This window comes from Equus przewalskii, chromosome 21, assembly GCF_037783145.1.
Source record: "Equus przewalskii isolate Varuska chromosome 21, EquPr2, whole genome shotgun sequence".
In the NCBI taxonomy this organism is placed as follows: domain Eukaryota; kingdom Metazoa; phylum Chordata; class Mammalia; order Perissodactyla; family Equidae; genus Equus; species Equus przewalskii.
This window is the reverse complement of record NC_091851.1, coordinates 43,807,341-43,831,565: the sequence shown is the minus strand read 5'-3', so window position 1 is coordinate 43,831,565 and position 24,225 is coordinate 43,807,341. Positions and strand designations below refer to the sequence as shown.

The 24,225-nt window shown below is 40.1% G+C and overlaps 1 protein-coding gene across 2 annotated transcripts; it reads right to left on the bottom strand.

Moving 5' to 3' along the window:
* Nucleotides 1-10,091: 10,091 nt before the first annotated feature.
* SPO11 (SPO11 initiator of meiotic double strand breaks) lies at nt 10,092-23,830 on the bottom strand. 2 transcript variants are annotated; one of them, XM_008514047.2, is made up of 13 exons: nt 23,577-23,830; nt 21,768-21,881; nt 20,414-20,502; nt 19,937-20,003; nt 19,597-19,705; nt 19,157-19,240; nt 18,427-18,463; nt 17,984-18,093; nt 15,193-15,292; nt 14,850-14,887; nt 13,866-13,942; nt 11,241-11,352; nt 10,092-10,747 (listed from the first exon to the last, which is right to left on the bottom strand). In XM_008514047.2, exons 1-13 carry the CDS (start codon nt 23,705-23,707, stop codon nt 10,628-10,630), a joined length of 1,188 nt encoding a protein of 395 aa, XP_008512269.2. In that variant the 5' UTR covers nt 23,708-23,830; the 3' UTR covers nt 10,092-10,627. The 2 variants fall into 2 exon arrangements, with proteins under 2 accessions (XP_008512269.2, XP_070445722.1); XM_070589621.1 differs by lacking the exon at nt 23,577-23,830 and adding an exon at nt 23,253-23,405.
* Nucleotides 23,831-24,225: the final 395 nt, after the last annotated feature.

The window sequence follows — 24,225 nt, the reverse complement described above, 5'->3', positions numbered from 1 at the left end:
AACATTCCTTGACCCTTTCTAAAGGGTGTTATTCAAACACACTTTACATGAATTCTCTCATTCCATCCTCACAATGACTCTTTAGGGTAGGTATTGTTATTGCTGTTATCCCCGTTTTACGGTTGATGAAACCAAAGCCAGGTTGTAACTTGTCCCAGCCACAGATGCAACGAGTAGAAGTGGCACTGAGATGCCAGCAGCCTGCCCCGCAAACTCTCCATCCCCACCGATGGCCGACTGTGGTGTCCCCTCACTTTTCCCCCTAGAAACAAGAAGGGTGATCAGTACAATCTGTAGCCGTGGCTATGATTACTGAGCCATAGAATAGAGGTGAAACAATACTAAAAATAAAAAAATAATTAAACTTAAGTTTGGGTCATGTCTTTGATTCACACTGGTTTACCCTTCTGCAATTTTTCTTTTTTCAAAAATTTTTATTTTTTTATTTTTCCGTCTTCTCCCCAAAGCCCCCTAGTACATAGTTGTATATTTTAGTTGTGGGTCCTTCTGGTTGTGCTATGTGGGACGCTGCCTCAGTGTGGCCTGATGAGTGGTGCTAGGTCCACACCCAGGATCCAAACCAGTGAAACCCTGGCCCACCAAAGGGGAGTGCGAGAGAACTGAACCACTTGGCCACGGGGCCGGCCCCCACTTCTGCAATTTTTCCATAGAAGACTATTTCTAAATGACTATACAGTTTATGTTCCATTTCTAGGTGAATGGAAACTGAATGTTTATAATTTTAATATTAATTTCTATTCATTTGAAGTGATCTTTAACTTTGAAATTTTTTTCCCTTTTTTGAGGAAGACCGGCCCTCAGCTAACATCCGTGCCCATCCTCCTCTACTTTATATGCAGGATGCCTGCCACAGCATGGCTTGCAAAGCGGTGCATAGATCCACACCTGGGATCCAAACCGGTGGACCCCGGGCCGCCAAATTGAAACATGCAAATTTAACCACTGCAGCATTCGGCTGGCCCCTTTAATTCTGAAATTTTAATTGGAAAATTCCAACATGTTGTTTAAGGTTTTATAAATAGCTCCATTGCAAAGCAGCACACACGAAGTGTAGCTTTACAACGAACTGGGGCATCTGGAGCTGATGATGCAAAATGGATTTCTGTCAAGAAGTGTCCCACGCAGAAATCCTCACTGTTTCCCCCACCTCTTCTGTGGCGTCTCAGACTCTTCCACCCCAATCCTTAGAACAATGACTTGAAAATATTTCAAAGAAATGCCACCCAAAATAGTGGAAGGATTCGAGCGAACAATAGAGCTTCTGCCAGCAGAGGGCGACCTTGGCTTGTTTTTACAGGATTGCTTGCTGGGGATGCGTATCTAGAACTGTGAACAGAAGTCATGTTTATCAATACTTTGCTACAGACATTCCGTTGAAAATAATTTTTTAGCACACATGTACATGTGGCTTAGCTTTGAAAGCATACGTTCTTTTCAGCACCACTAAACAGGTGTCTACAGCAAACGGTTCAGCTGAGACACTCATTAAAGGAAGTCATAGATGGAAATCCTAGAGGGTCGTTTTGCCTATTTTGTAGAAAGTACAATATGTTTTTTCTCCCCATGAAATCGTGACTTCTGAAACCACTTAGCATCATCAGTGATGACAGTTAAATTTTCCAAAAACCTGGGGATATTATATGAGTTTTTATTTTACAAGGGTGATTATGTGCCCTTAAGGAAAAAACAAGATTCTCTGAACGTCTTTTTTAAAGATTGGCACCTGAGCTAACAACTGTTGCCAATCTTTTTTTTGGTTTCTGCTTTATCTCCCCAAACCCCCCTGTACATAGTTGCATATCTTAGTTGCAGATCCTTCTAGTTATGGGATGTGGGACACCGCCTCAACGTGGCCTGATGAGCGGTGCCATGGCCGCGCCCAGGATCCAAACCCTGGGCCGCCGCAGCAGAGCACGCGGACTTAACCACTCAGCCACAGAGCTGGCCCTGCTGAACATCTTTTTGTTGCACCAGTTTTTAGTCACTTTAATTATAAACAGACTCCAATCCAAATGTTCTTTCTTGATTAAAATTATGGAAATATTCAAAATAAATACGTTAGATGATGGCAGAGAGGATATCTGTTGTTAGTTGCCATTTTGAATAGCTTCCTATGTCACAGTAATCCTTTTTAGGAACAAATCTTAAGAATTAGAATTCTAGATGATTCCCAAATAGCTACTAACATTGGTTTTTCATCTGTGTCTAATAAAGAAAGGCAGCAAAGTCAAACTACAGTGTATTTTGCTCTCCTCTCATTTTCATTTCCTAAATCACTGAAAATTATTTTAAGTAAATTTCCAGTTGTAAACTTGAGATCAATTTAATTATCCAAACTGAATGTATCTAGAAGCCTCTTTCAGTTTTTTTTTCAAATTTTAATGACTATTGTAGATTCCTCATTCCTTCCCATTTTGACAGTATATCCTAATCCAGACATTTTGTGGCTTTACCATGTTTTTCTAAGTCAGTAATTTTCTTCTTTACAAAGCTTGTCAAAGTTCAATGATATTGTTAGATGTTAAGGGAGGAAGTATGGTATAAATTCAAAGAAAAACTTGTGATTTATAAAAATGTTTTTAGAATTTTTGATAATCTCACAAGTCAGTCAAATGAACAGTGTACCAGAATGGTCTCAAAATGAAATGTTTGGTTTTCACGTGACCAGGGAATATAACTTAATTGTTGACGTCACAGTCTTGTCATCAGGGGGCCTTGATCTGACACCTAGTCAGCAATAAGAACTGTAGACCTTTCCAGAGCAGCATGCACACCCGGCCACATGTGAAGCACTTTACATGTTCCAGTGCAGTGGTTAAAGCATGAGCTTTGGAGCCAGACTCTCTGGGTTTAAGTTCCAGCTCCACTACTTAGTAGTTATGTGACCTTGGGAAAGTTACTTAACCTCTCTGTTCCTTTGTTGTCTCACCTGTAAAAAGGGGATGATAAGAAAAGTACCTAGCTCATAGGGTTTCTGTGAAGATGACATTAACGTTTGTAAAGCATCTAGAAAAATACCTGTGCATAATAAGTGCTATATAAGTGTTTTCTTTCATTATTATATTACCTTATTTAGCACTTACTAGAACCTCTCCAGTGAGGCTAGCTTTGCAAGTGCACAACCTGTGGGTCACACAGGCCCCATGCTAAGAAGGGCCCTGTGCTTTGTTTCATTATCTGCTGCTGTCGTCTTGAAATTCTTAATAACTTTTGAACAAGGGACCCTACACTTACATTTTGCACTGGGCCACGCATTTTCGGTAGCTGGTCCTGCCCTTGAGGTAGACAGTATTATCCCCATTCTGCCATGTTCTGTGCATGGAGCTTCAGACAAGAAGCATCCTGAGAGTTCTTGCCTATAAACTACAGGTGTAATTAATGACTTGCAAGGTTCTTGGGAGGGTGAATAAGATAATGTGTAGGGAGTGATTGGCACATATAAGTTCTCAGAAATGGTTATCTATTATTAACATTTATCTTGACAAAATAACTAACCCAGCATTTCTTTTTTTTTTTTTTTTTAAGGATTGGCCCTGAGCTAACATCTGCTGCCAATCTTTTTTTTCTTCTTCTCCCCAAAGCCCCCCAGCACATAGTTGTATATTCTAGTTGTAGGTCCTTCTAGTTCTGCTATGTGGGATGCTGCCTCAGCATGGCTTGATGGGCGGTATCATGTCCACACCCAGGATCCGAACTGTGAAACCCTGGCCACCAAAGTGGAGTGCATGGCCTTAACCACTTGGCCACGGGGCTGGCCCCTAACCCAGCATTTCTGTACTTGTCCTATATATATTCTTGCTTACAATTACAAGAAACTTCTCAGTGTAGTCAAAAGTTTACTGAAAGTACAGAATAAAATCATAAACATCTCTGGATGACGTAAGATAGCTTTATGAGGGGAAAAGATCACACCTTTACTCTTAGAGAAGGGCCTCATTAAAATCTGAGGCTTCTGTATATCTTAAAACTGAAAAAATTCTTTGTTCTATAAACCTAGACTAGAGAAGAATTCAGGTGACTCGAACTTGGGTGAGAACTGATAAAACACTGGAGAAATTTTTCAAATAAATATATTATTAATAAAAAGTAGGGGAGTGATGTCAGCATCATGGTGGAGTGTACTTGCCCCAGACTCTCTCCCCTCCAACATACAACAAAAAGGGGCAACCATACTCCAACAGAAGATAATCTAACAACACAAAAACCTCGGAGAGACACGCAGCCGCACAATGGAGGGAGGAGAGGCTGGAACCCCCTTGGAGGAGCTGGAACAGGGTAAGAGAGAGCTTCCCTCCCCTAAAGACTGGGATCACTGCAGCAGGAGGCTCTGTGAGGGAAGGAGCCGTGGAGGGGTCATGCATCCGTGGGATCACCCAGGATGCCCTAGGGCCCTTGCAGCCTAGAGGGAAGCCCTCTAATGGGGCGAAAGCTTTGGCACGGGGGGGGGGGGGGGGGGAACTCATCAAGCCAAGACCCCAGGAGACCAGCTAGCGAGAGCTGATGGAGAAATCCCATAGAAAGTGTCCCTCCCCCACCTGCCTGGTGCCATCTCGGCTGAGGGCAGAGGGCTCAGAATATGTGGCTCTCGACCCCCACCCAATGGCGATAGGCTGTAACTGCAACCAAATAATATCAGAATGGGAAACATCTGTCCTTCCAGCTGCAGACACTTCATCAAATCTCCAGACCAGAAAGAAAACGACAAGCACCCAGAATTCAGTCCTGGGGATGCAGAAATAAGTAAACTGAATGACAATGAACTCAAAATAGCTATCATCAAAAAACTCAACAAGGTAAAAGAGAATGTAGAGAAACAATTCAACGAGCTCAGGAGCTACTTCACAAACGAGATTGACACTACAAAGAAGAATCAGTCAGAAATACTAGAGAGGAAAGACACAAGGGAAGAGATAAAATAAAATATGGATTCCCTGATCGCTCGAGTGGACACCATAGAGGAGCAAATCAGCATAATCGAAGATAGACATGTTGAAGTGCTCCAGACAGAGGAGAGAGAACTAAGACTAAAAATAAATGGAGAATGTTTTCAAGAAATATCTGACTCAAAGAGGAAATGCAACATAAGAATTATAGGTATTCAAGAAGATGAAGAGAAGGAGAAGAGCAGAAAGAGTGTTCAAAGAAATAATAGCAGAGAACTTCCAAAATCTAGGGAAAGAGAGGTAAATATGCGTGGAAGAAGCTTCCAGATCTCTAGATTTGTCAATGTAAAAAGACCTACTGCAAGGCATATAGTAGTAAAAGTGGCAAAAATGAATGACAAAGAAAGAATAGTAAGGACAGCAAGGCAGAAGAAAATAACCTACAAAGGAACCCCTATCAGTCTTTCAGCAGATTTCTCTGCAGAAACCTTACAAGCTAGAAGAGAATGGAATGACATATTCAAAACTTTAAAAGTCAAGAATCTTCAGCCAAGAATACTGTATCCAGCAAAAATATCCTTCAGATATGAAGGAGAAATTAAATCTTTCTCAAACAAAAGCTAAGGGACTTCATAGCCACAAGACTACCCCCCCCCCCCCCCAAGAAATCCTCAAGAAGGCCCTCATACCTGAAAAAATTAAAAAAGGGAGAAAGGGGTCACAAAACACAGAGTAGGGAGATAAACAGGTAGACAGAATCAGAACAGGATATAGTTGAATAGCAAATATTCAACTATAGCATTAGGCTAAAGGGAAGGAAAACACCAAAAACAAAAACAATCTCGTCACTTTAATCACAAACTCACAACACAAGTTGGAATAAGATATGAGAAAAACAACTTAGGAGGGGAGGAGGAAAGGGACTGAATGGGTTTAGACTAAGGAAATAAGAGGCCATCAGAAAATGGACTATCTTATACACAAGATTCTGAATACAAACCTCAGGGTAACCATTAAACAAAAAAACAGAACAGAGACACAAAAAATAAATAAGGAAACAACAAAGAAACACATCATAAAAAACTACATAATTCAATGGGTAGACCAAAACACACAGGATGAGAAACAAAGGCAATGCAGGAAAACTGGAAAATGAGTGATATAATGACAGCATTAAGCCCTCATACATCAATAATCACCCTAAATGTAAATGGACTGAATTCTCCAATACAAAGACACAGAGTGGTGAGATGGATTAAAGAACAAGACTCAACAATTTGCTGCCTCCAGGAAACAGACCTCAGCTCCAATGACAAACAGAGGCTCAGAGTGAAGGGGTGGAAGATGATACTCCAAGCTAATGGCAAACAAAAGAAAGCAGGTGTCACAAACTTATATCAGACGAAGTAGACTTCAAGATAAGACAGGTAAAGAGAGACAAAGAGGGGCAGTGTATAATGATCAAAGGGACACTCCAACAAAAGAAATAACACATAAATATCTATGCACCCAAGACAAGAGCACTAAAGTTCATAAAGCAACTATTAACAGAACTAAAAGGAGATATTAAAAATAACACAATAATAGTAGGGGACCTCAACTCCCCACTCATATCAATGGATAGATCATCCAGACAGAAAATCAACAAGGAAGCAGTGGAATTCAATGAAAAGCTAAACCAGTTGGACTTCATAGACATATATAGAACACTCCATCCAAAAACAGCAGCATACACATTTTTCTCAAGTGCGCATGGAACATTCTCAAAGATAGACCATATGTTGGGAAACAAGGCAAACCTCAATACATTTTAAAAAATTGAAATAATAACATGCATCTTTTCTGATCATAAGGCTATAAAGTTAGAAATTAATTACAAGAAAAAAGCTGAGAAATGGACAAAGATATGGAGACTAAACAACATGCTATTGAACAAGCAATGGATCATTGAAGAAATTAAAGGAGAAATAAAAAATATCTGGAGACAAATGAAAATGATAACATACCATACCAACTCATATGGGATGCAGCAAAGGCCATATTAAGAGGGAAATTCATCACAATACAGGCATACCTTAGCAAACAAGAAAAAAACCAAATAAGCAATCTCAAATTATACCTAACTGAATTAGAAAAAGAAGAACAAACAAAGCCCAAAGTCACCAGAAGGAGAGAAATAATAAAAATCACAGCAGAAATAAATGCTATTGAAACAAAAAAAAGCCAGTAGAAAGGATCAATGAAACAAAGAGCTGGTTCTTTAAGAAGATAAATAAAATTGACAAACCCCTAGCCAGACTTACAAAGAAAAAAAGAGAGAAAGCTCAAATAAACAAAATCAGAAATGAAAGAGGAGAAATAACAACAGACTTCATGGAAATACAACGGATTATAAGAGAATACTACAAAAAACTATATGCCAGCAAAACGGATAACCTAGAGGAAATGGATAAATTCTTAGACTCTTACAACCTCCCAAAGCTGAGTCAAGAAGAAACAGACAATCTAAATAGACCAATCACAAGGAAAGAGATTGAAACAGCAATCAAAAACATCCCAAAGAATAAAACCCCAGGACCAGATGGCTTTCCTGGGGAATTCTACCAAACTTTCAGAGAGGATTTAATACCTATTCTTCTCAAGCTATTCCAAAAAATTAGGAAGATGGAACACTTCCTAACACATTCTATGAGGCCAACATCACGCTGATACCAAAGCCTGACAAGGACAGCATGAAAAAGGAGAACTACAGGACAATATTGCTGATGAACATAGATGCAAAAATCCTCAACAAAACTTTGGCAACCAGAATTCAGCAATTCATCAAAAGGATCATACATCACGATCAAGTGGGATTCATACCAGGGACACAGGGATGGTTCAACATCTGAAAAGCAGTCAATGTGATATACCACATCAACAAATTGAGGAATAAAAACCACATGATCATCTCAATAGATGCAGAGAAAGCATTTGACAAGATCCAACAGCCATTTGTGATAAAAACTCTTAAGAAAATGGGGATAGAAGGAAATTACCTCAACATAATAAAGCCATATATGACAAACCCATGGCCAACATCACACTCAGTGGGCAAAAACTGAGTGCCATCCCCCTGAGAACAGGAACGAGACAAGGATGTGTACTATCACCACTCTTAGACAACATAGTACTGGAGGTTTTGGCCAGAGAAATTAGGCAAGAGAAAGGAATAAGAGGAATCCAAATAGGGAGTGAAGAAGAGAAACTCTCGCTGTTTGCAGATGACATGATCTTATATATAGAAAAGCCCCAAAAATCCATCACAAAACTAATAGAAATAGTTAACAACTATGGTAAGGTTGCAGGGTACAGAATCAACTTACAAAAATCAGTTTTTCTATACTCCTATAATGAACTTACAGAAAGAGAACTCAAGAATATGATTCCATTTGCAATCTTAACTAAAAAAATTAAGTACCTAGGAATAAATTTAACCATGGAGGTGAAGGCCTTATACGATGAAAACTATAAGACATTACTGAAAGAAGCTGATAATGACATAAAGAGATTCCTTGCTCATGGATTGAAGAATAAACATAGTTAAGATGTCCATACTACCCAAAGCAATCTACAGATTCAATGCAATAGCAATCAGAATCCCAATGACATTCTTCACGGAAATAGAATAAAGAATTCTAAAATTCATATGGAGGAAACAAAGACCCCGAATTGCTAAGGCAATCCTGAGAAAAAAGATCAAAGCTGGAGGTATCACAATCCCTGACTTCAAAATGTACTACAAAGCCATAGAGATCAAAACAGCATGGTATTGATACAAAAACAGGCACACAGACCAATGGAACAGAACTGAAAGCCCAGAAATAAAACTGCACATCTATGGACAGCTAATCTTCAACAAAGGTGCCAAGAACATACAATGGAGAAAAGATAGTCTCCTGAATAAATGGTGCTGGGAAAACTGGACAGCCACATGCAAAAGAATGAAGGTAGACCACTATCTCATACCATACACAAAAATAAACTCAAAATGGATCAAAGACTTGAAGATATGTCCTGAAACTATAAAACTCCTGGGAGATAATATCAGTAGTACACTCTTTTGACATTGAACTAAAAAGGATCTTTTCAAATACCATGTCCTCTCAGACAAGGGAAACAAAAGAAAAAATAAACAAGTGGGAATCCATCAGACTAAAGAGCTTCTGGAAGGCAAAAGAAACTAGGATCAAAACAAAGAGACAACCCACCAATTGGGAGAAAATATTTGCAAATCAGATATCTGACAAGGGGTTAATCTCCATAATATATAAGCAACTCACACAATTGAACAATTGAAAAAAAAACCAACTCAATCAAAAAATGGGCAGATGATATGAACAGACATTTTTCCAAAGAAGATATACAGATGGCCAACAAACACATGAAAAGATGTTCAACATCACTAATCATCAGGGAAATGCAAATCAAAACTACAGTAAGATACCACCTTATGCCTGTTAAAATGGCTATAATCACTAAGACTAAAAATAACAAATGTTGGAGAGGGTCTGGAGAGAAGGGAACCCTCATACACTGCTGGTGGGAATGCAAACTGGTGCAGCCACTATGGAAAACAGTATGAAGGTTCCTCAAAAAACTAAAAATAGAACTACCGTATGACCCAGCCATCCCACTACTGGGTATCTACCCAAACAACTTGAAATCAACAATCCAAAGTAACATACGCACCTCTATGTTCACTGCAGCTCTATTCACAATAGCCGAGACATGGAAACAATCTGAGTGCCCACCCACTGATGACTGCACAAAGAAGATGTGGTGTATACACAATGGAATACTACTCAGCAGGAAAAAAAGACAAATTCATCCCATTTGCACTAACATGGAAGGACCTGGATGGAATTATGCTAAGCGAAATAAGCCAGACTCAGAAAGACAAACACCAGATGATTTCACTCATATGTGGAATATAAACAAACACATGGACAAAGAAAACAGTTCAGTGATTACCGGGGGGTGGGGGGTAGACACCGGGGGTGAAGGGGAGCACTTATGTAGTGACAGTCAAGAAATAATGTACAACTGAAATCTCACATTGATGTAAACTATTATGAACTCAATAAAAAAATAAATTTAAAAAAATAAAAAGTAGGCTCAAAAACAAAATGAAAGTGCTGAAGACTACATCAACCCAAATATTTATTCATAATAAACTTTACTAATTTCACAAGTGAATGACCCGGGTGTGAGCCCGACACTGTGAAGGCGAAGGAAAATGTAACTAAGAAGAAATGGCGGGACACTAGAGTTCACGTGCAACCTCTCACATTTAGGTTATTATTATCTTCATTACTAATAAGATACTTCATGCCTTAACATTACTTGTATTGTAGAGAGTAAATAAAATATTTCTGTAGACTTTGATGATATGCATAAAATATTTTTTCAAATAAAATTTAGAAGTCAAAATAATATAAATTCTTCTATAATTTACTTTAGAACACATAAGACAGAAATCAATCTCTACAGAGACAGATAAAATAAAGCCTTCTAAAGACAATCAGAGTACAGCATTTGTTTTGACAAAAAATATAAGTAATGGATAATTATTTTACCTCTATAGAATTAAGAATATATGTTCTTTCCAACACAGTATCTACCTCTGAAAACAAAACCAATGAAAAACTTTCTGCAATCACAAGATATATTCTGATAAATTTTTATATCCATCCTCCAAATTTTAATTTGTTAGGTAAGTACACCCTGGAAAGATAATCTGATGATAGGAAGGTCAAAGCTTGAATTTCTGCCTTCATTTTAGAGTTGGCCATGATTTCCATCTGTCAATAAAAGCAAAATGCAGTCATACCAGAGTCTTTTGCTACAGTCTTGTCAACTCAAACTAGTAAATCTAGACTTGTTTTATTCTCCAAAACCATGGGCAATAGCCATTAAGTCAACCAGAATATTCTAGAGCTGCTACAGCTAAAAATATCAGGAGAATGCTCAGTGTGGGTGCCTTCGATAACTAGGAATGGTCTGAGGTCTTTATAATTTCTGTCTCCTCTTTTCCCCCCATAAATTATGATATAGCCACAGACAATGGGTATATAAGGATGAGGATAAAAATAGATTAGCTCCATCCAGCTGATCTTATCTATTAGCATTCATAATTCAGTGTTTCAGCAACCAATTGCTGTCAAACAACCCCCACGCTCGTTGCTGGTTATACAAAATTCCAAGGAGGATATTTTCAAAATATTACTTGAACAGCCACTAGTAAAGTAAAAGGCGATAAAGCACACAACACTTGAACTTTAAAAAGCAGTATACTTCTCTTCTCCAAAATGGTTGGCAAGTGACATAAGGTCTTTTCAGGATACTGTCAAGTTTCATTTGGTCCCGTTTTGTCAATGGAATTAAAGCATCTTTAGGTATGTTTAATCTGGGAAAAAAATACATGAAAAAAATCAGTAAAACAAAGTGCTTCTATAACTTGCAGGTCATATATATGTCATTTGTATTTATTGTGATATTTCAAGAAACTCAGAAAGAACAGATAAGAAAATTAGTACATAACGTATTACTGAAATTTCACAAGATTGTAACCTACCGTTAACTCAACAAAAAAAAAAAGAACAGTAGTACAGATCCACCTTTTTTTTAAAGATTGGCACCTGAGTTAACAGCTGTTGCCAATCTTCTTTTTTTTTTTTTCTCCTTCTCCCCAAAGCCCTCCAGTACATAGCTGTATATTCTAGTTGTAGGTCCTTCTGGTTGTGCCATGTGGGACGCCACCTCAGCATGGCCTGATGAGTGGTGCCATGTCCAAGCCCAGGATCCGAACTGGAGAAACCCTGGGCCGCTGAAGCAGAGTGCACGAACTTAACCACTCAGCCATGGGGCTGACCCCCAGATCCACCTTTTAAATCCAGAATTTTGAGAATCTATCCCAGAACAGCAAGTATTCAAGTTCATAGTGGAAATCTGTTCTAAGGTGTTGTTTCCCTTCATGTCACACTAACAGGATGATGACAAGGAGGCTGACATTGGTTATAAAACAAATGCCAACAGCCCAACATCATGTATATCGACACCGAGGCAGCTCCCAGAGCTCCAGTCCTGAAGCCATGAGTGCTGATATGCATGGCCAGCAGCGAGATTCACTGTGAGATTTTAGGTTCCCCTGAGTCCTTAACTCTGTAATTCATTGAGAATTTTCTGGGCCTTGGAAGTTAGTCTATCACTTACGCACACAAGCATGCACACACATCCCTATCTAGTTTTAAATTTTTAAAAAGTAGATTGTAATTTTATCTTGGTATACTTTAAAAATAGAAAATGAGAAGTCCAGGATTTATGGCATGGACTACTTTTTGAAGTCACAAATCCCAGATTTCCCAGTAAAGCTCCAGTTTCAAATAGTCTTTTTCAATGTCCCCATAATTATGACCACTTGCCAGTGGCAGCTCCTGGACAGGGTGAGAATTTGATTGAAAGGGAGGCCCAGAGGATTTCCCTTGGAGCCGTGTTTGTGTGGCTGCCGCAGTGTTTCTCTTTGATTGTACATTGATTTGGAGAGGGTTTTGCGGGCACTGACGGAATTTATGAGATGCAGCTAGAGTTTCTGCAGGCCCCCACCTTAACAATTACCAGATCACGTGTCCTGAATTTGTGTTAGAAATGATCATCACACAAATAGATCACCCCTAAGGGACTCTGACCATGACAGATACACTAAAATGAAGAAAACTTTGATTCACTAGAGTGTAAATATTCAGAAATCAGAAACTGAATGTTTTCCTTTGTGTCCTCATTTTGTAAGAAGTGGCGGTCACCCAAAACTCATCCCCTATTTAGGAAACAAGCACTTGTTAGCACGCTCACTGCTTGAAGAAACCCAATGAACATGTTTAAGGTCATTCTCACTGGCCAATTAAAACAAAAATAAAACATTTTTAAATATCACATTAGCAACATTAGCAGAGATGAAGAAAAGTGATAATGTCCTGTGCTGAGGGACACGTGGGCTCTTACTCTGCAGGGAAAGCAAAATAATTAGCCTATCCAGAGGGCAGTCGAGGACTTAAAAATGTGCACACCCTTTGACCCAGAAATTCTGGGAGCTCACCCTACAGGACTAGCTAGAGCCGGGGGCAAAGACTGAATTACAGGGCCCGTCGCAGCGCTGCCTACCAGGAGAGATCTGGGAACCGCCCAAATGACCAACTTTGAGGGGCTGGTGGAATAAACACTGTACATCCAGAATTCCAACTCAGCAATAGGAGTCATTAAAGTGAGGTCGCAGAAGAGAAATGTATTTATTGATATGGAAAAGTGGTCACATCGTGCCGTGTGAGAAACGGAGATTACAAAATAACATGAGAACGTGACCCCATTTTTGCGAAAAAAGTTACAGCGAGGCAGAGAAAATAACCCACGGGGTAACGCGGTTCACCTGTAGGTGCTTTTTATCTTGTTCTTTAATATTTTTTTCTATAATGAACATATATAGTAAATTTGCCAACCTTTAGGTTCCCAGACTTTAGGTAGTCTTAAAATGAGATTTTTTAATGAAATTAAAATTTTAAATCTATAATAAAATTGATTGCTATGGCAAATGTTATTGTCAATGATTATCATTTAATTGGAATCAACATCTTACACTTTCTAAGTGTAAAGAAATTTACAAAATATTTTAACATTAAAAGTAAAACAAAAAACATTTTCTAGCTAGCAGAAGTTCAATTAACCAAATTCTTTTGTTCAGTGTTTCAGTAGTTGCAACAGAAACACTGATGCATTTAATTCATAATTATGTAATCCTGAGTCGTAGTGAACAATACCCATAAGGAGCCTCAGGAGCGTTCCCTCATAACGTAACGACTGTTTAGCTTATTGTTACACAGGACAGAGAGTCATCATTTCAAGTATCCCGGCTCTATTAAACCGTCCAACCTTTTAATGTCAGAAGGGAGGAGCCCAAGCCATCTAATAGCCGGAACTGTGAGATTATGGGCTTCAAAAGACATGGACTGGAACAAAGATCAAAAGTAGATTAGGTGAGACTAAATGGCAGAGAACTAGCATACTTGTTTTGCAGCCAAATTTTTCACTTATTAAGAAGGACAAATACTAAAGACTTCACTCCCCCAGAGCCCACAGAATAAGAAAATCACCCAGAGCTTCACTAAGCTGGACTTTCAGTGAAGGCTTTAAAACCACTCTACAGTATTGCTCTGTTGGTTTTCTATAAAGTAAAACTACAAATGAACCCGTCTGGCCTGCACTTATTATTGTGTGTGATTCCATATCTTAACACCTTGTTCCACCATCCCTTTCACCTGCTGTAAACATACACATCAGGGACACTCAAGGTGTCTACCAGTGGTTCTCAAACTTTACCCCTTGGGGCCCAGCCGTAGGGATTCAGATTCACAGGTCCGCATGGGGACCGAGATGTGGATGTCTAACAAGCTCCCCGGTGATGCTGAGGCTCACGGTCCAGGACTGCACTTTGAGAACCACTCATGTACGGCAGTTGCAGACTCTGGTGGTCTTTTCATTTCTCCTCGTGGTGGGAGAAAAGGGAATGGGCAAAGTCAGAAGTCAAGGCTATACAGCATGTTCAGAGCATATCTGGCGATCAGACAATGTTGTCACCCCACAGCCCCGCAGTTACGTGGGCAGCAGGGAGAGTGGAGGATAACAATGCCTCGTGCCCACAGCTAACCCTACTCTGTCACCTGCGGTCACACTGGTCACGCCGGGAGCTGGAATCACAGCTACTGAACCAGGCAGGCCTAGGCTAGGGCAGTAGCTCCACTGGTATCTCTGAGGGCCCTCAGATTCCCAGGGGCTCACAAGTAAATGCAGAAATCACCCCAATGAATATAAAATACCTCAACAGTGGGAAAAAGAAAAGTGCTTTTCCATACTTACCATAGATCCATACTTATAAATACACATTATTTCTATGCCTGTTAAAAAGAAAGTTACTGTCAAAATTAGCCTTCTTGTATCTTACAGGTTAGATAAATTGCATTCTCAAATTATATCTAACATCTGCAATTTTATCTTCGTGGGCATTATCAGAGAAAAATTTATGGTTCAGCTTAATATGGCAAAAAGAACGATAAAGTGCCTCAAAGAACTAGTCATTAATTTTAATCTAAAATCATCCTCTTTAAAAATATTTTAGGAGAGTGTTCTAAGAGCAGAAAAACACAACTACAAATATGATTTAATTATGACTATTGTTTCAAACAGTCCCACGATAAATTACCATGTGGATCAGCATCTACCAGAGTGAAAATAGGAACGTGAAACACATCCCACAGCTTCTTGACTAGAAGTCTTGTGTTCAGATCAGGTACTCCCTTTCCCTGAAAACATAATTGAAATGACGCATTTTAATTCCAGTACAGTGAAATCGATAAAACTATATCCTTACTTACTAATAATTTAAAAGCTGGATTCCCTCACCTTAAGTTTCAGGTGGTAGAAGACCGGCACTGACTGTGGAAAAAACTGTACAATATATACAACAGGGAGAAAAAGCCCACATCCATTCATAAATCTGACTCCGTTTTCCCAGTCCTAGGATATATTTCAGCAGAAACGGAAATAATGAAAATCCTACCTAGGAAAAGATGTCCACTGCAGTGTTACTTCAAATGACACAAACTCCTGTAAATAGCCAAAATATCTGACAACAGACACAGGGAGGGGCAGCACGGCACGGCGGTGATATGTACCAGCTGCGGGGCAGACGGCCCGGGCAGAATCTCGGCTCTGCCCCGTCTCAGCAGCACGAACCGGAACGAGTCACAAACCTCTCGGTGGCTCAGGGCTCGTATCACCTTACCAGGCTATTATAGGAAGTAAATTATTTAATAGTCATAAAGCACTTAGCGGAGTGCCTGGTTTAAATTTGGGATTCTATAAACCCAAGTGGCAGGACAATATTATGATGTCATTAAAAGAATAATTATGTAGAAAAGTAATTTAAAGAGCATTACAATAGTGTTAAGAGAGAAAAGCAGAAAATCCAGTGAAACATGGAGCAGAGAAGGAAGCAGGCAGAAATTAAGAATGGGTTTTTCTTTTCCTTTTTTTTTTGAGGAAGATTAGCCCTGAGCTAATATCTGCCACCAATCCTCCTCTTTTTACTTAGCAAGTCTGGCCCTGAGCTAACATCCATGTCCGTCTTCCTCTATTTTATATGTGGGATGCCTACCACAACATGGCTTGCCAAGTGGTGCCATGTCTGCACCCGGGATCCAAACCGGTGAACCCTGGGCAGCCACAGCGGAATGTGTGCACTTAACCATTGCGCCACCAGGCCGGCCCAAGAATGGGGTTTTTATCACATAGCTCTGGGTTTGAATTCCCTCCCTGCCAATCATTAGTGGGTGATACTGTGCCAGTTTCTTAGTCTCGTTAGGCTGTGGCTTTATTTATAAAATTGGGATAAATGTGCCCGTCACACAGAGTTAGGGCACTATGGCAACACTATCGTCTCAAATCCATATTTCTTTTTTTTTTTTCAAAGATTGGCACCTGAGCTAACAACTGTTGCCAATCTTCTTTGTTTTTTTTTTCCTGTTTTTTTCTCCCCCAACCCCCCAGTGCATAGTTGTATATTTTAGTTGTGGGTCCTTCCTGCTACTTGTCCTGTAGCTATCAATGGTGACACTGTGGTAGGTTCCACACACTGGAGTCATTTTGACTCATTCCTCATATCCCGTGGTCACCAAGTCCTTTCGAATTGACCTTGGCAATATCCTTTGTTTCAGTTCTTTCTCCTTAGTCATCCCTCTTTCATCCTCACAGCAAGATCACCACCTGACAGCCTGCTGACAGGCCCCTGACTCCAGTGAGCCCCCTCGCTCTAACGAGGACGCTGCCACACTAACCCTTGCCAGTTCCTTTGTCACTAGTCCAAACACTTCTGTTAAGTGCCTGACATTTCTGCACCAAGTCAGGATGCCTCCCTGGGAGTGGCCAGGCCTTCCAAGGCTCCATACAGCTGCCGGACACCCCACCTCCTCTCCAGGGCCGCCCTCCTCGCTGCTTCCACAAACATGCCTCACAAGCATCTACTTATTGCTAATCTAATAAGCCGGAAGAATTTTAAGTAGATGAGCTCTTTTTCCTTCAAAGAACTAGGTTTTTATCCGGATCTATAAAAGCAGAAGGCCGGGATGGGGGAGGGGAACCTGACGCATTCTGTTATTCTGTCAGCATTCCCCGACTCACACCGCAAGCTTCCTCTATCCCCACTCTTTCTGTCCTGCTCCAGCAGATGTCGTCCACCACCGAGTTTCAGGAACTCAGCCCACATCACCCTGCAGTAGGCAGCTTACTGCCCTTTGCTAACCAACGCCTGTATCTCCCCATGTGTTATCTCAACATATGCTTCTGTGTTCTTTGCTATTCTTTGCACATTATGTAAAAAAAAAAAGAGCAGGGTGGCCGGCCCCATGGCCAAGTTGTTGAAGTTCCATGCACTCCGCTTCGGTGGCCCATTTTTGCAGGTTCGGATCCTGGATGCCAACCTACTCCTCTCATCAGCCATGTTGTGGAGCTGACCCACATGCAAAATATAGAGGAAGACTGGCACAGATGTCAGCTCAGGGCTAATCTTTCTCACCAAAAAAAAAGCAGGCTCCTTTTGACTGAATTAATGATATTACCCTGGTACACAAACTCGTGTGAGGAAGAACCAGGAGCAGCTCTTGTTCACCCAACCCCCTCCAAAGCCCCCAGCGTGACCACGTTAAAGTTGAGACAAGCAGCCCCAGCAGGAATGGAGTGAGGGTGACCCAGAGCCCCCGTAACCTTGCTGTGGTTCTGGAAAGTCACTGGTATTTAAGAAGCAGGAGCATCATCACGATTTTAGTCAGATTTGAGGACGTTTACATGAACACCTTAGAAATTCTTGTTCTGCAACCCCGAACATCACATTGAGAACAGAACGCTCAGCAAGCCGTAAAGATGATGTTACGATCCCTTCTTACCAGTCAGCAGAGAAGTACGTGAGTCTTGGAACTACAGTAGAGCAGGTCACATACCGTGACGATGACGCACGGAGACATCCTGCTGCAGAAGTTGTCGTCCAGGAGTCGCTGAAATGTCGCATCTTTTTCCACGATTAATAGAAATTTCGCGTCTGTGATTAAATCTGTGAAGTTAAGGCTGATAAATTGAAAGCAAAAGTATTTCAGTTTAACCACCAACTAAATAATGTTTCCGTATAGGTCAATTCAAAAACAGCTATAGAGTATTTCCATTTTCACCCTCAAATATATAAACAGATATCTATTCATATATTTAGATATCTGTCTTTCCTACCAGATAGTAAGCTCCTAAAAGAATTCTAAAGAAGGGACCACGATGTCTTCATCTTGACCACTATATGGTCTCACTTGTTCATTACATGTTATGAAAGCTTGGTTTACCAAAATAATGAATGAACATCCTAGAAGGTTAAATAGTTTTCCCACTCAAAGGATACTCCAAATTCCTTGGATATTAGATGGTACAGCAACAGCCTAAGGTAACAAACAATACAGTTTTCATTTTAAATAAGAAGTATAACCACATTTAAAAATTTATCACAAAAATCCTATATTTTCATTTTTCTTTGAATATACCAGTTATCAGAGGTTTATCCTCAGTAAGAGAACAGTAGGAAACAGATTGACTCCTCAGTCAGACAACAGACACTTGACCCAAACTACTGCCCAGCAGGTGGGAATTTCTTGGAAACTTTGTAGATAATGCGGTTTAAAAAGCAGAAACTGATGAAGGAGAGACTCCCTTATGAAGGAGCTCACAGGCATCATTGTGCCCCTTTCCAAACCGCTGCCTAGTTTAATCCTGTCAGCTTTCTACTGCTAAAGCCTAGCAAATAGTCCAATATTAAACATATGAATTTCAGGCCCAGGAAATGTTATGAAGATTATACAAATCTCTATGCTAAAATGTTCAAGCCACACTCTACCCGAAATCAACAGCGTTTTAAGAAAGAATGTGCATGTTTGTTTATTTCAATATGACGTTTGACAACTGGCATATTTTGAACTTATGTAATGTGCAACCCCACAGCGCACACACCTATTCATCCTGCAGTTTTATTTTAAAATCTTAAGCTCCAAACTACTTGACAAAGCAGGAAATAAAATACATTTCAAAAACAAAGAATCTAAAAGAGAGTTAAAGCATGTGAAAACATTAATGCTTACTGTTGTACAGCTGCAATACACTTTGGTGCCATCTTCCTCGATATACCTTAAATTGCCAGCAATTAAACCTTTTGAAGTAGATAACTGAAAAAAAAAAAACCAGACATATTTGAAACTTTTTTCACTAAGATATTTTATGTTGCTAAGTCATTCCTCATGTTCACCTGCTAAATTATACGTATTTTAGCCCAGATTGGAATTTAAGAAATGAAGTAGAAAATATGTAAGAATATTTAGGAATAAAAAATATTTGATCATTCATCTATTTTGGTCCATTCACCCACGGTAATATATTGAGAAGATTACTTAAATTCATAGTGAGAAAAATATAGTATCAAATAATATTAAAAGAAGGCACAGGTTACATTTATTCTTCCATCACAATTTTTATATAAACATTTTGTCTTAAAACAAAATGTTTTGTATGAAGTGCTACTTACTATATGCAGACTCCTCCTCGGCACTTTTAACATACAAGAAACGTCGGTGATAATACTGTCCACAACAGTCTGGTTACCAAACAGCTGGCTGTCAGTGTAATATATGTCTCTATGAAAATTTAAAATATACATTTTGAATCAACAATAGACTCTTTGAATATAACAAGTATTGGAGTATTATTTGAAGAAAGCTTTAACTGGATGAAACACAACATATAGACCAAGTAACTTATTACCCGTAGTCTGGTCTTGTGTAACTTTCAAGATATATAACGAAAGTTAATCCAACTAAACCTCACATTGCATTTTCAAGAGTAACTTACCAGAACGACGTATTTACCTCTTGGTTGTGTAAGTGTTGCTCTGCACTAATTTGTAAATCATGGACAATATTTTAAGAATTAGCGCTGGAAAATAAGATATAAAAAACAAGTTACTCATCATTTCTCTCACTAATTCAAGCCATTCTGCTAACCTGTCCCCTGTTACTTTCCATAACATTAAAAAAAACCATCTTTCCAAAGGAGAAGTGTTAAGCAGAAAATAAAAATGGCCTGAAGAATCAGATAAAGTTAATTGCTGTATGAACAGCAAAACCGACAGTACTTTTCCACTGAACCACGTAGATCGAAAATTTATTTTAGAGTTATAATTTACTTCCATGATTCTCGCCAATGCAAAATTCTATAAATTTATTTCACGTACAAGGGTGGTCCACCAGAGGGCAAGCAAAATTCTTTCACTAGGAACGACCGAAACCCAGACGGTAACCAAAGTCATTTATTTCATTACTAAAAGAGAAGAAAGATTAGTTTACCAAAATTTTTAACTGACTTTGGAGAATCGCTTTTGATTTTTCTTGTGGTACAATGAGAAACCATCTGAAGACCCACAGAATCTTCAAACCTGCCATTTTGTTTAAAGCAAGGGAATAAAATAAAGAAGAATTAACTTCTGAACACCACACAATATACATCGTTTAAACCCACATTTCTTCTCAACGTCAGCACTGAAGCTTTGGCACAACCTTGTTTAAGAGGTTAGATAATTCCAGGTGGTAATTAGGCAACTAGTTTCGGGACGTACAGAGGCACTGAAAGTGTGTAAAATAAATGAATTAAATACCTTTGATTATGATGCGTTTTTGTGCATGTCTGTGTGTGTATTTCTTTCCTGGGAAGACATTTAGTGTATGTGAACTATTTTCAACTATTTCACAATTTTAATCAGCATTTTGCTCACTTCAATAATTTACTCACTTAATTTTACTCAATTTAATACTGTTTTGAAATATCTTATTTGATTTACCTCCAAAGTTACATTAAATGAAATAACGATTTATATTAGGCTGTTAAACTGAAACGTCAGGCCTGGCCTAAAGGTGGCAGAAGGCACCCGGCAAATAGGCCAGATGTCCACTGCCTCACGGCCGGATGAAGTCCATCTTGCAAATATGACGCAAAAGTTCATAGTTTCCATTAATTATATTGAGCATAAAAGAATACTTAGTGACTAAAGAGCCTCAAAATTACTTTTATTCTGTTTCTGTAACTCCTACTGAGAACTATTTTTGTAGCGTGTTTCCTGACTCAATGGAAAGGTTCTACAGGTTGAGGACCTGCAAAACACAAACCATATAACCAGGTTCCAGGACTCTGATAAAGCCGTGTGCTGATTTGACCCTCTTGGGCACATGACTTAGCAGGGGGGGATCTGCCAGGAAAAAGGGCCATTGAAACGGGCTCTCTGTTCAGGACACATTTATTTAGGTCCCGGTGCCAGGAGTGGTTGCGGCTCCCCAGAGCAAGCAGATTGAGATGAGAATTCCACTGGCCGCATCTCCCCCTAGGAGCACTGGAAAGCTTAGATCTGAGTGTGGAGCCTATTTTTAGCAGGACTGTAAGCCTTTATCACGTGCATTTTGAGTTCTCACCTCTTTCCGTGCTCCATTTTCCGTTCCTAGCATTGTTTTCTCCTGGCCTTATCTTTCACACCTACTTCTAGTTTACAGAACTTGCCTTTATGGTATGTGATTTTGTAAACTTCCTTAAATCCTTTTTGACAGAATAAAGGCAATAAAAAGAATGATATCCAACTGGAACTGTAACTTGAATAAATTCAAATAATGACATGGATATTGCATTTAAAAAGAAAAAATGCAAAATGCCCACTTTATATTTTCCCAGCTGGACCTGTCGTCGATGGTGAATGCAGGAGCTTCATTTCTTGCCAAGCTTGTGATTATGTCTCGGATAACATTTTCTATTGATGCAAGAACCTGGGAACTGAAACAATAAACACACTATGATTCAATCTTTATTCTAAATTAGGCCTCTACAATATGTGACATTTCCCCAGACCAATAGTGAAATAAATTTTTGTTTCATTGGTTGTTTTTTAGGACTAGGTAATTCTTGTCAAAAATGGTCTCTCCCACTAAATTCTGACATCAGTACTGCATTAAAACAACAACTGTATTTACAGTGTTTACTTACAGAGAAATTTCATTCGCTTGTAATTTTACTCAATTACCAACTTAAGTAATATCTCCCTTTCAGATTAAGGACTAGACAATATAATTTATAAATAGATTTTAATCTATTTAATCTTCATATTAACCTACTTGAATACAAACTCCTTGACTTGAAATACTACTGATAAATGTTTTAATTAAAAATGTTGTAAGATTGGCTTTGAATTTAATTTCTCTCCCAAAATGCAATGCAAAAGTATTTCAAAAGGAACACTCGTTGTTGTAGTGCATTACCCTAACTGATCTCATGCCTTAAATCAGCCCTTCTGAATTTTAGTGGCACAAAAAGAAAAACGTTTAATCACTACCATGAAAAGTCTTGGCAACTATTACACCACTTTACAGCAAAATGTTAAGACTTAGCCCAGTTTTCTGTCAGCTGACTTTTAATTTCACAAGCCATCAGCTTAAAAAAATGCTGTTGGGTTATAAATGCTATTAGCATATGCCTAGGAAGAGAAACCAAATCAAACCTAGAAAATGGCCAAAGCCTGGACGGTTCAGATTTCCACAGAAACTTCAGAGCTTCAGTGAAAACGCACGGATCAGAAAATAAATTTCAAAACATTCAGTATTTTGTAATATTGAGAGGTAAACGCTGACTCAAATATCTCATTTTTGAGTTTGAAAAAAAGTGGCAAGACAGCACTGTGACCAACTCTAGAGACAATCGGATTAATTTACTTCTGGAACCCAAACAGAGGACTCCAGCCTCCCGTCCCTTCCCCAGGAATGCTCCCTCAACGGAATCCGTTTGTGAAAACGTGTTTGCTTGTGGATTTTTGCCTTTTTGTTTTGTTTTTTCGTAGTTTGCTTGGGCTTAAAAATTAAAGACAGCAATTTGTTTAGACTGAAAAATCTTTGCTGATAAACCGAAAAGCAAATCAAGGGAGCAAAACAACAGGGCATCTTGGGCAAACGCGGTCCCTCCCGCCCGCATCCGTCCTGCAGGGCATCCCCGGGCCGCCTCCATCAGCCCCGGGCTGGACCAGCCGAGCGGCGGCCCCGGCAGCGCGCTGCCCGACCGCAAACCATCTAAAGCACGGACATTTTAGAAACCACCTAAAATGTGCCGACTTCCTTGTTCATTTTGATAAAGCACACTTATTGAGTGAGAACTCACAACATTCATCTTCCCTCCCTTTCTCTTCCAAAAAAATAAATCTTGAACACTTAAGCTAAAATTTTATCTCCCCCCAAACTTTTTCAACATCCCGAAGTCAGACGGCGCCCTAAACTGCGTGACCCGTAAGGATCGCAGGAACCCGGCGAGCCCAGCAGTTGGGACGCTCCTGGAACACTGCACAAGGAACATTCTAGAAGACACCAAGGGGGCTGTCCAGGCTTTTTGAGTTTAAAACACGAGTTAACAGCAGAAAAGGGGAGTTGAAGGAACACCCTTTTGGGGTTCGGGGCGGGCGGTGAAGGGGGCCACAGCTCCGGGTACCTGGAGGCCGGCCGCGGCCCCCCGCCCGCCCGCTCCGCGCCACCGCCCCGCAGGGCGGCCAGCAGGGAAGCCCTGTGCTGGTCCACAGCCGCGAAGAACGAGGCCTCAGGCCCCACGGGCGCAAAGGCCATGAGGACAGGCGGCAGGAAGCGCTCCAAGAGCAGGACCCAGCTCGGCCGCCACCGCCCACCCGGAGCGCCACCTCAGCGCGTTACTACCAGGGCAGCGCTCTCTTCCCGCGCTTTCCCGCTGAGACCCACGCATGCGCACACCTCATCACCAGGCGTGGCTGTACACACGCATGCGCATAGCATACCATAGCACATGGAGGCGGTTGCGCATGCACAGGCCTGTGTCAGGCGAACACAGTGTTGGGTTCTTCCTGGGTCATGGTCTGCCGTATCCGGGACCAGCGGGGTGTGCGTACGATGTTTGAGCTAGATTTCCTAGAAATGGGTTTATGTAATTTTGTTGACTGCTTACGGAAAATAGTACCAGCGATTTTTCATTAAAACAGTTATAGCGATCTGTTGCCAGATACAGTTCTAGGCACTGGGTTCAGCTGTGATCAGGGCAGAGTTCCTGCCCTTACTAACATTTATATAGTGCTTGAGGGCTTACAAAGCCCGTTTCACTCAGCCGCCTCTCT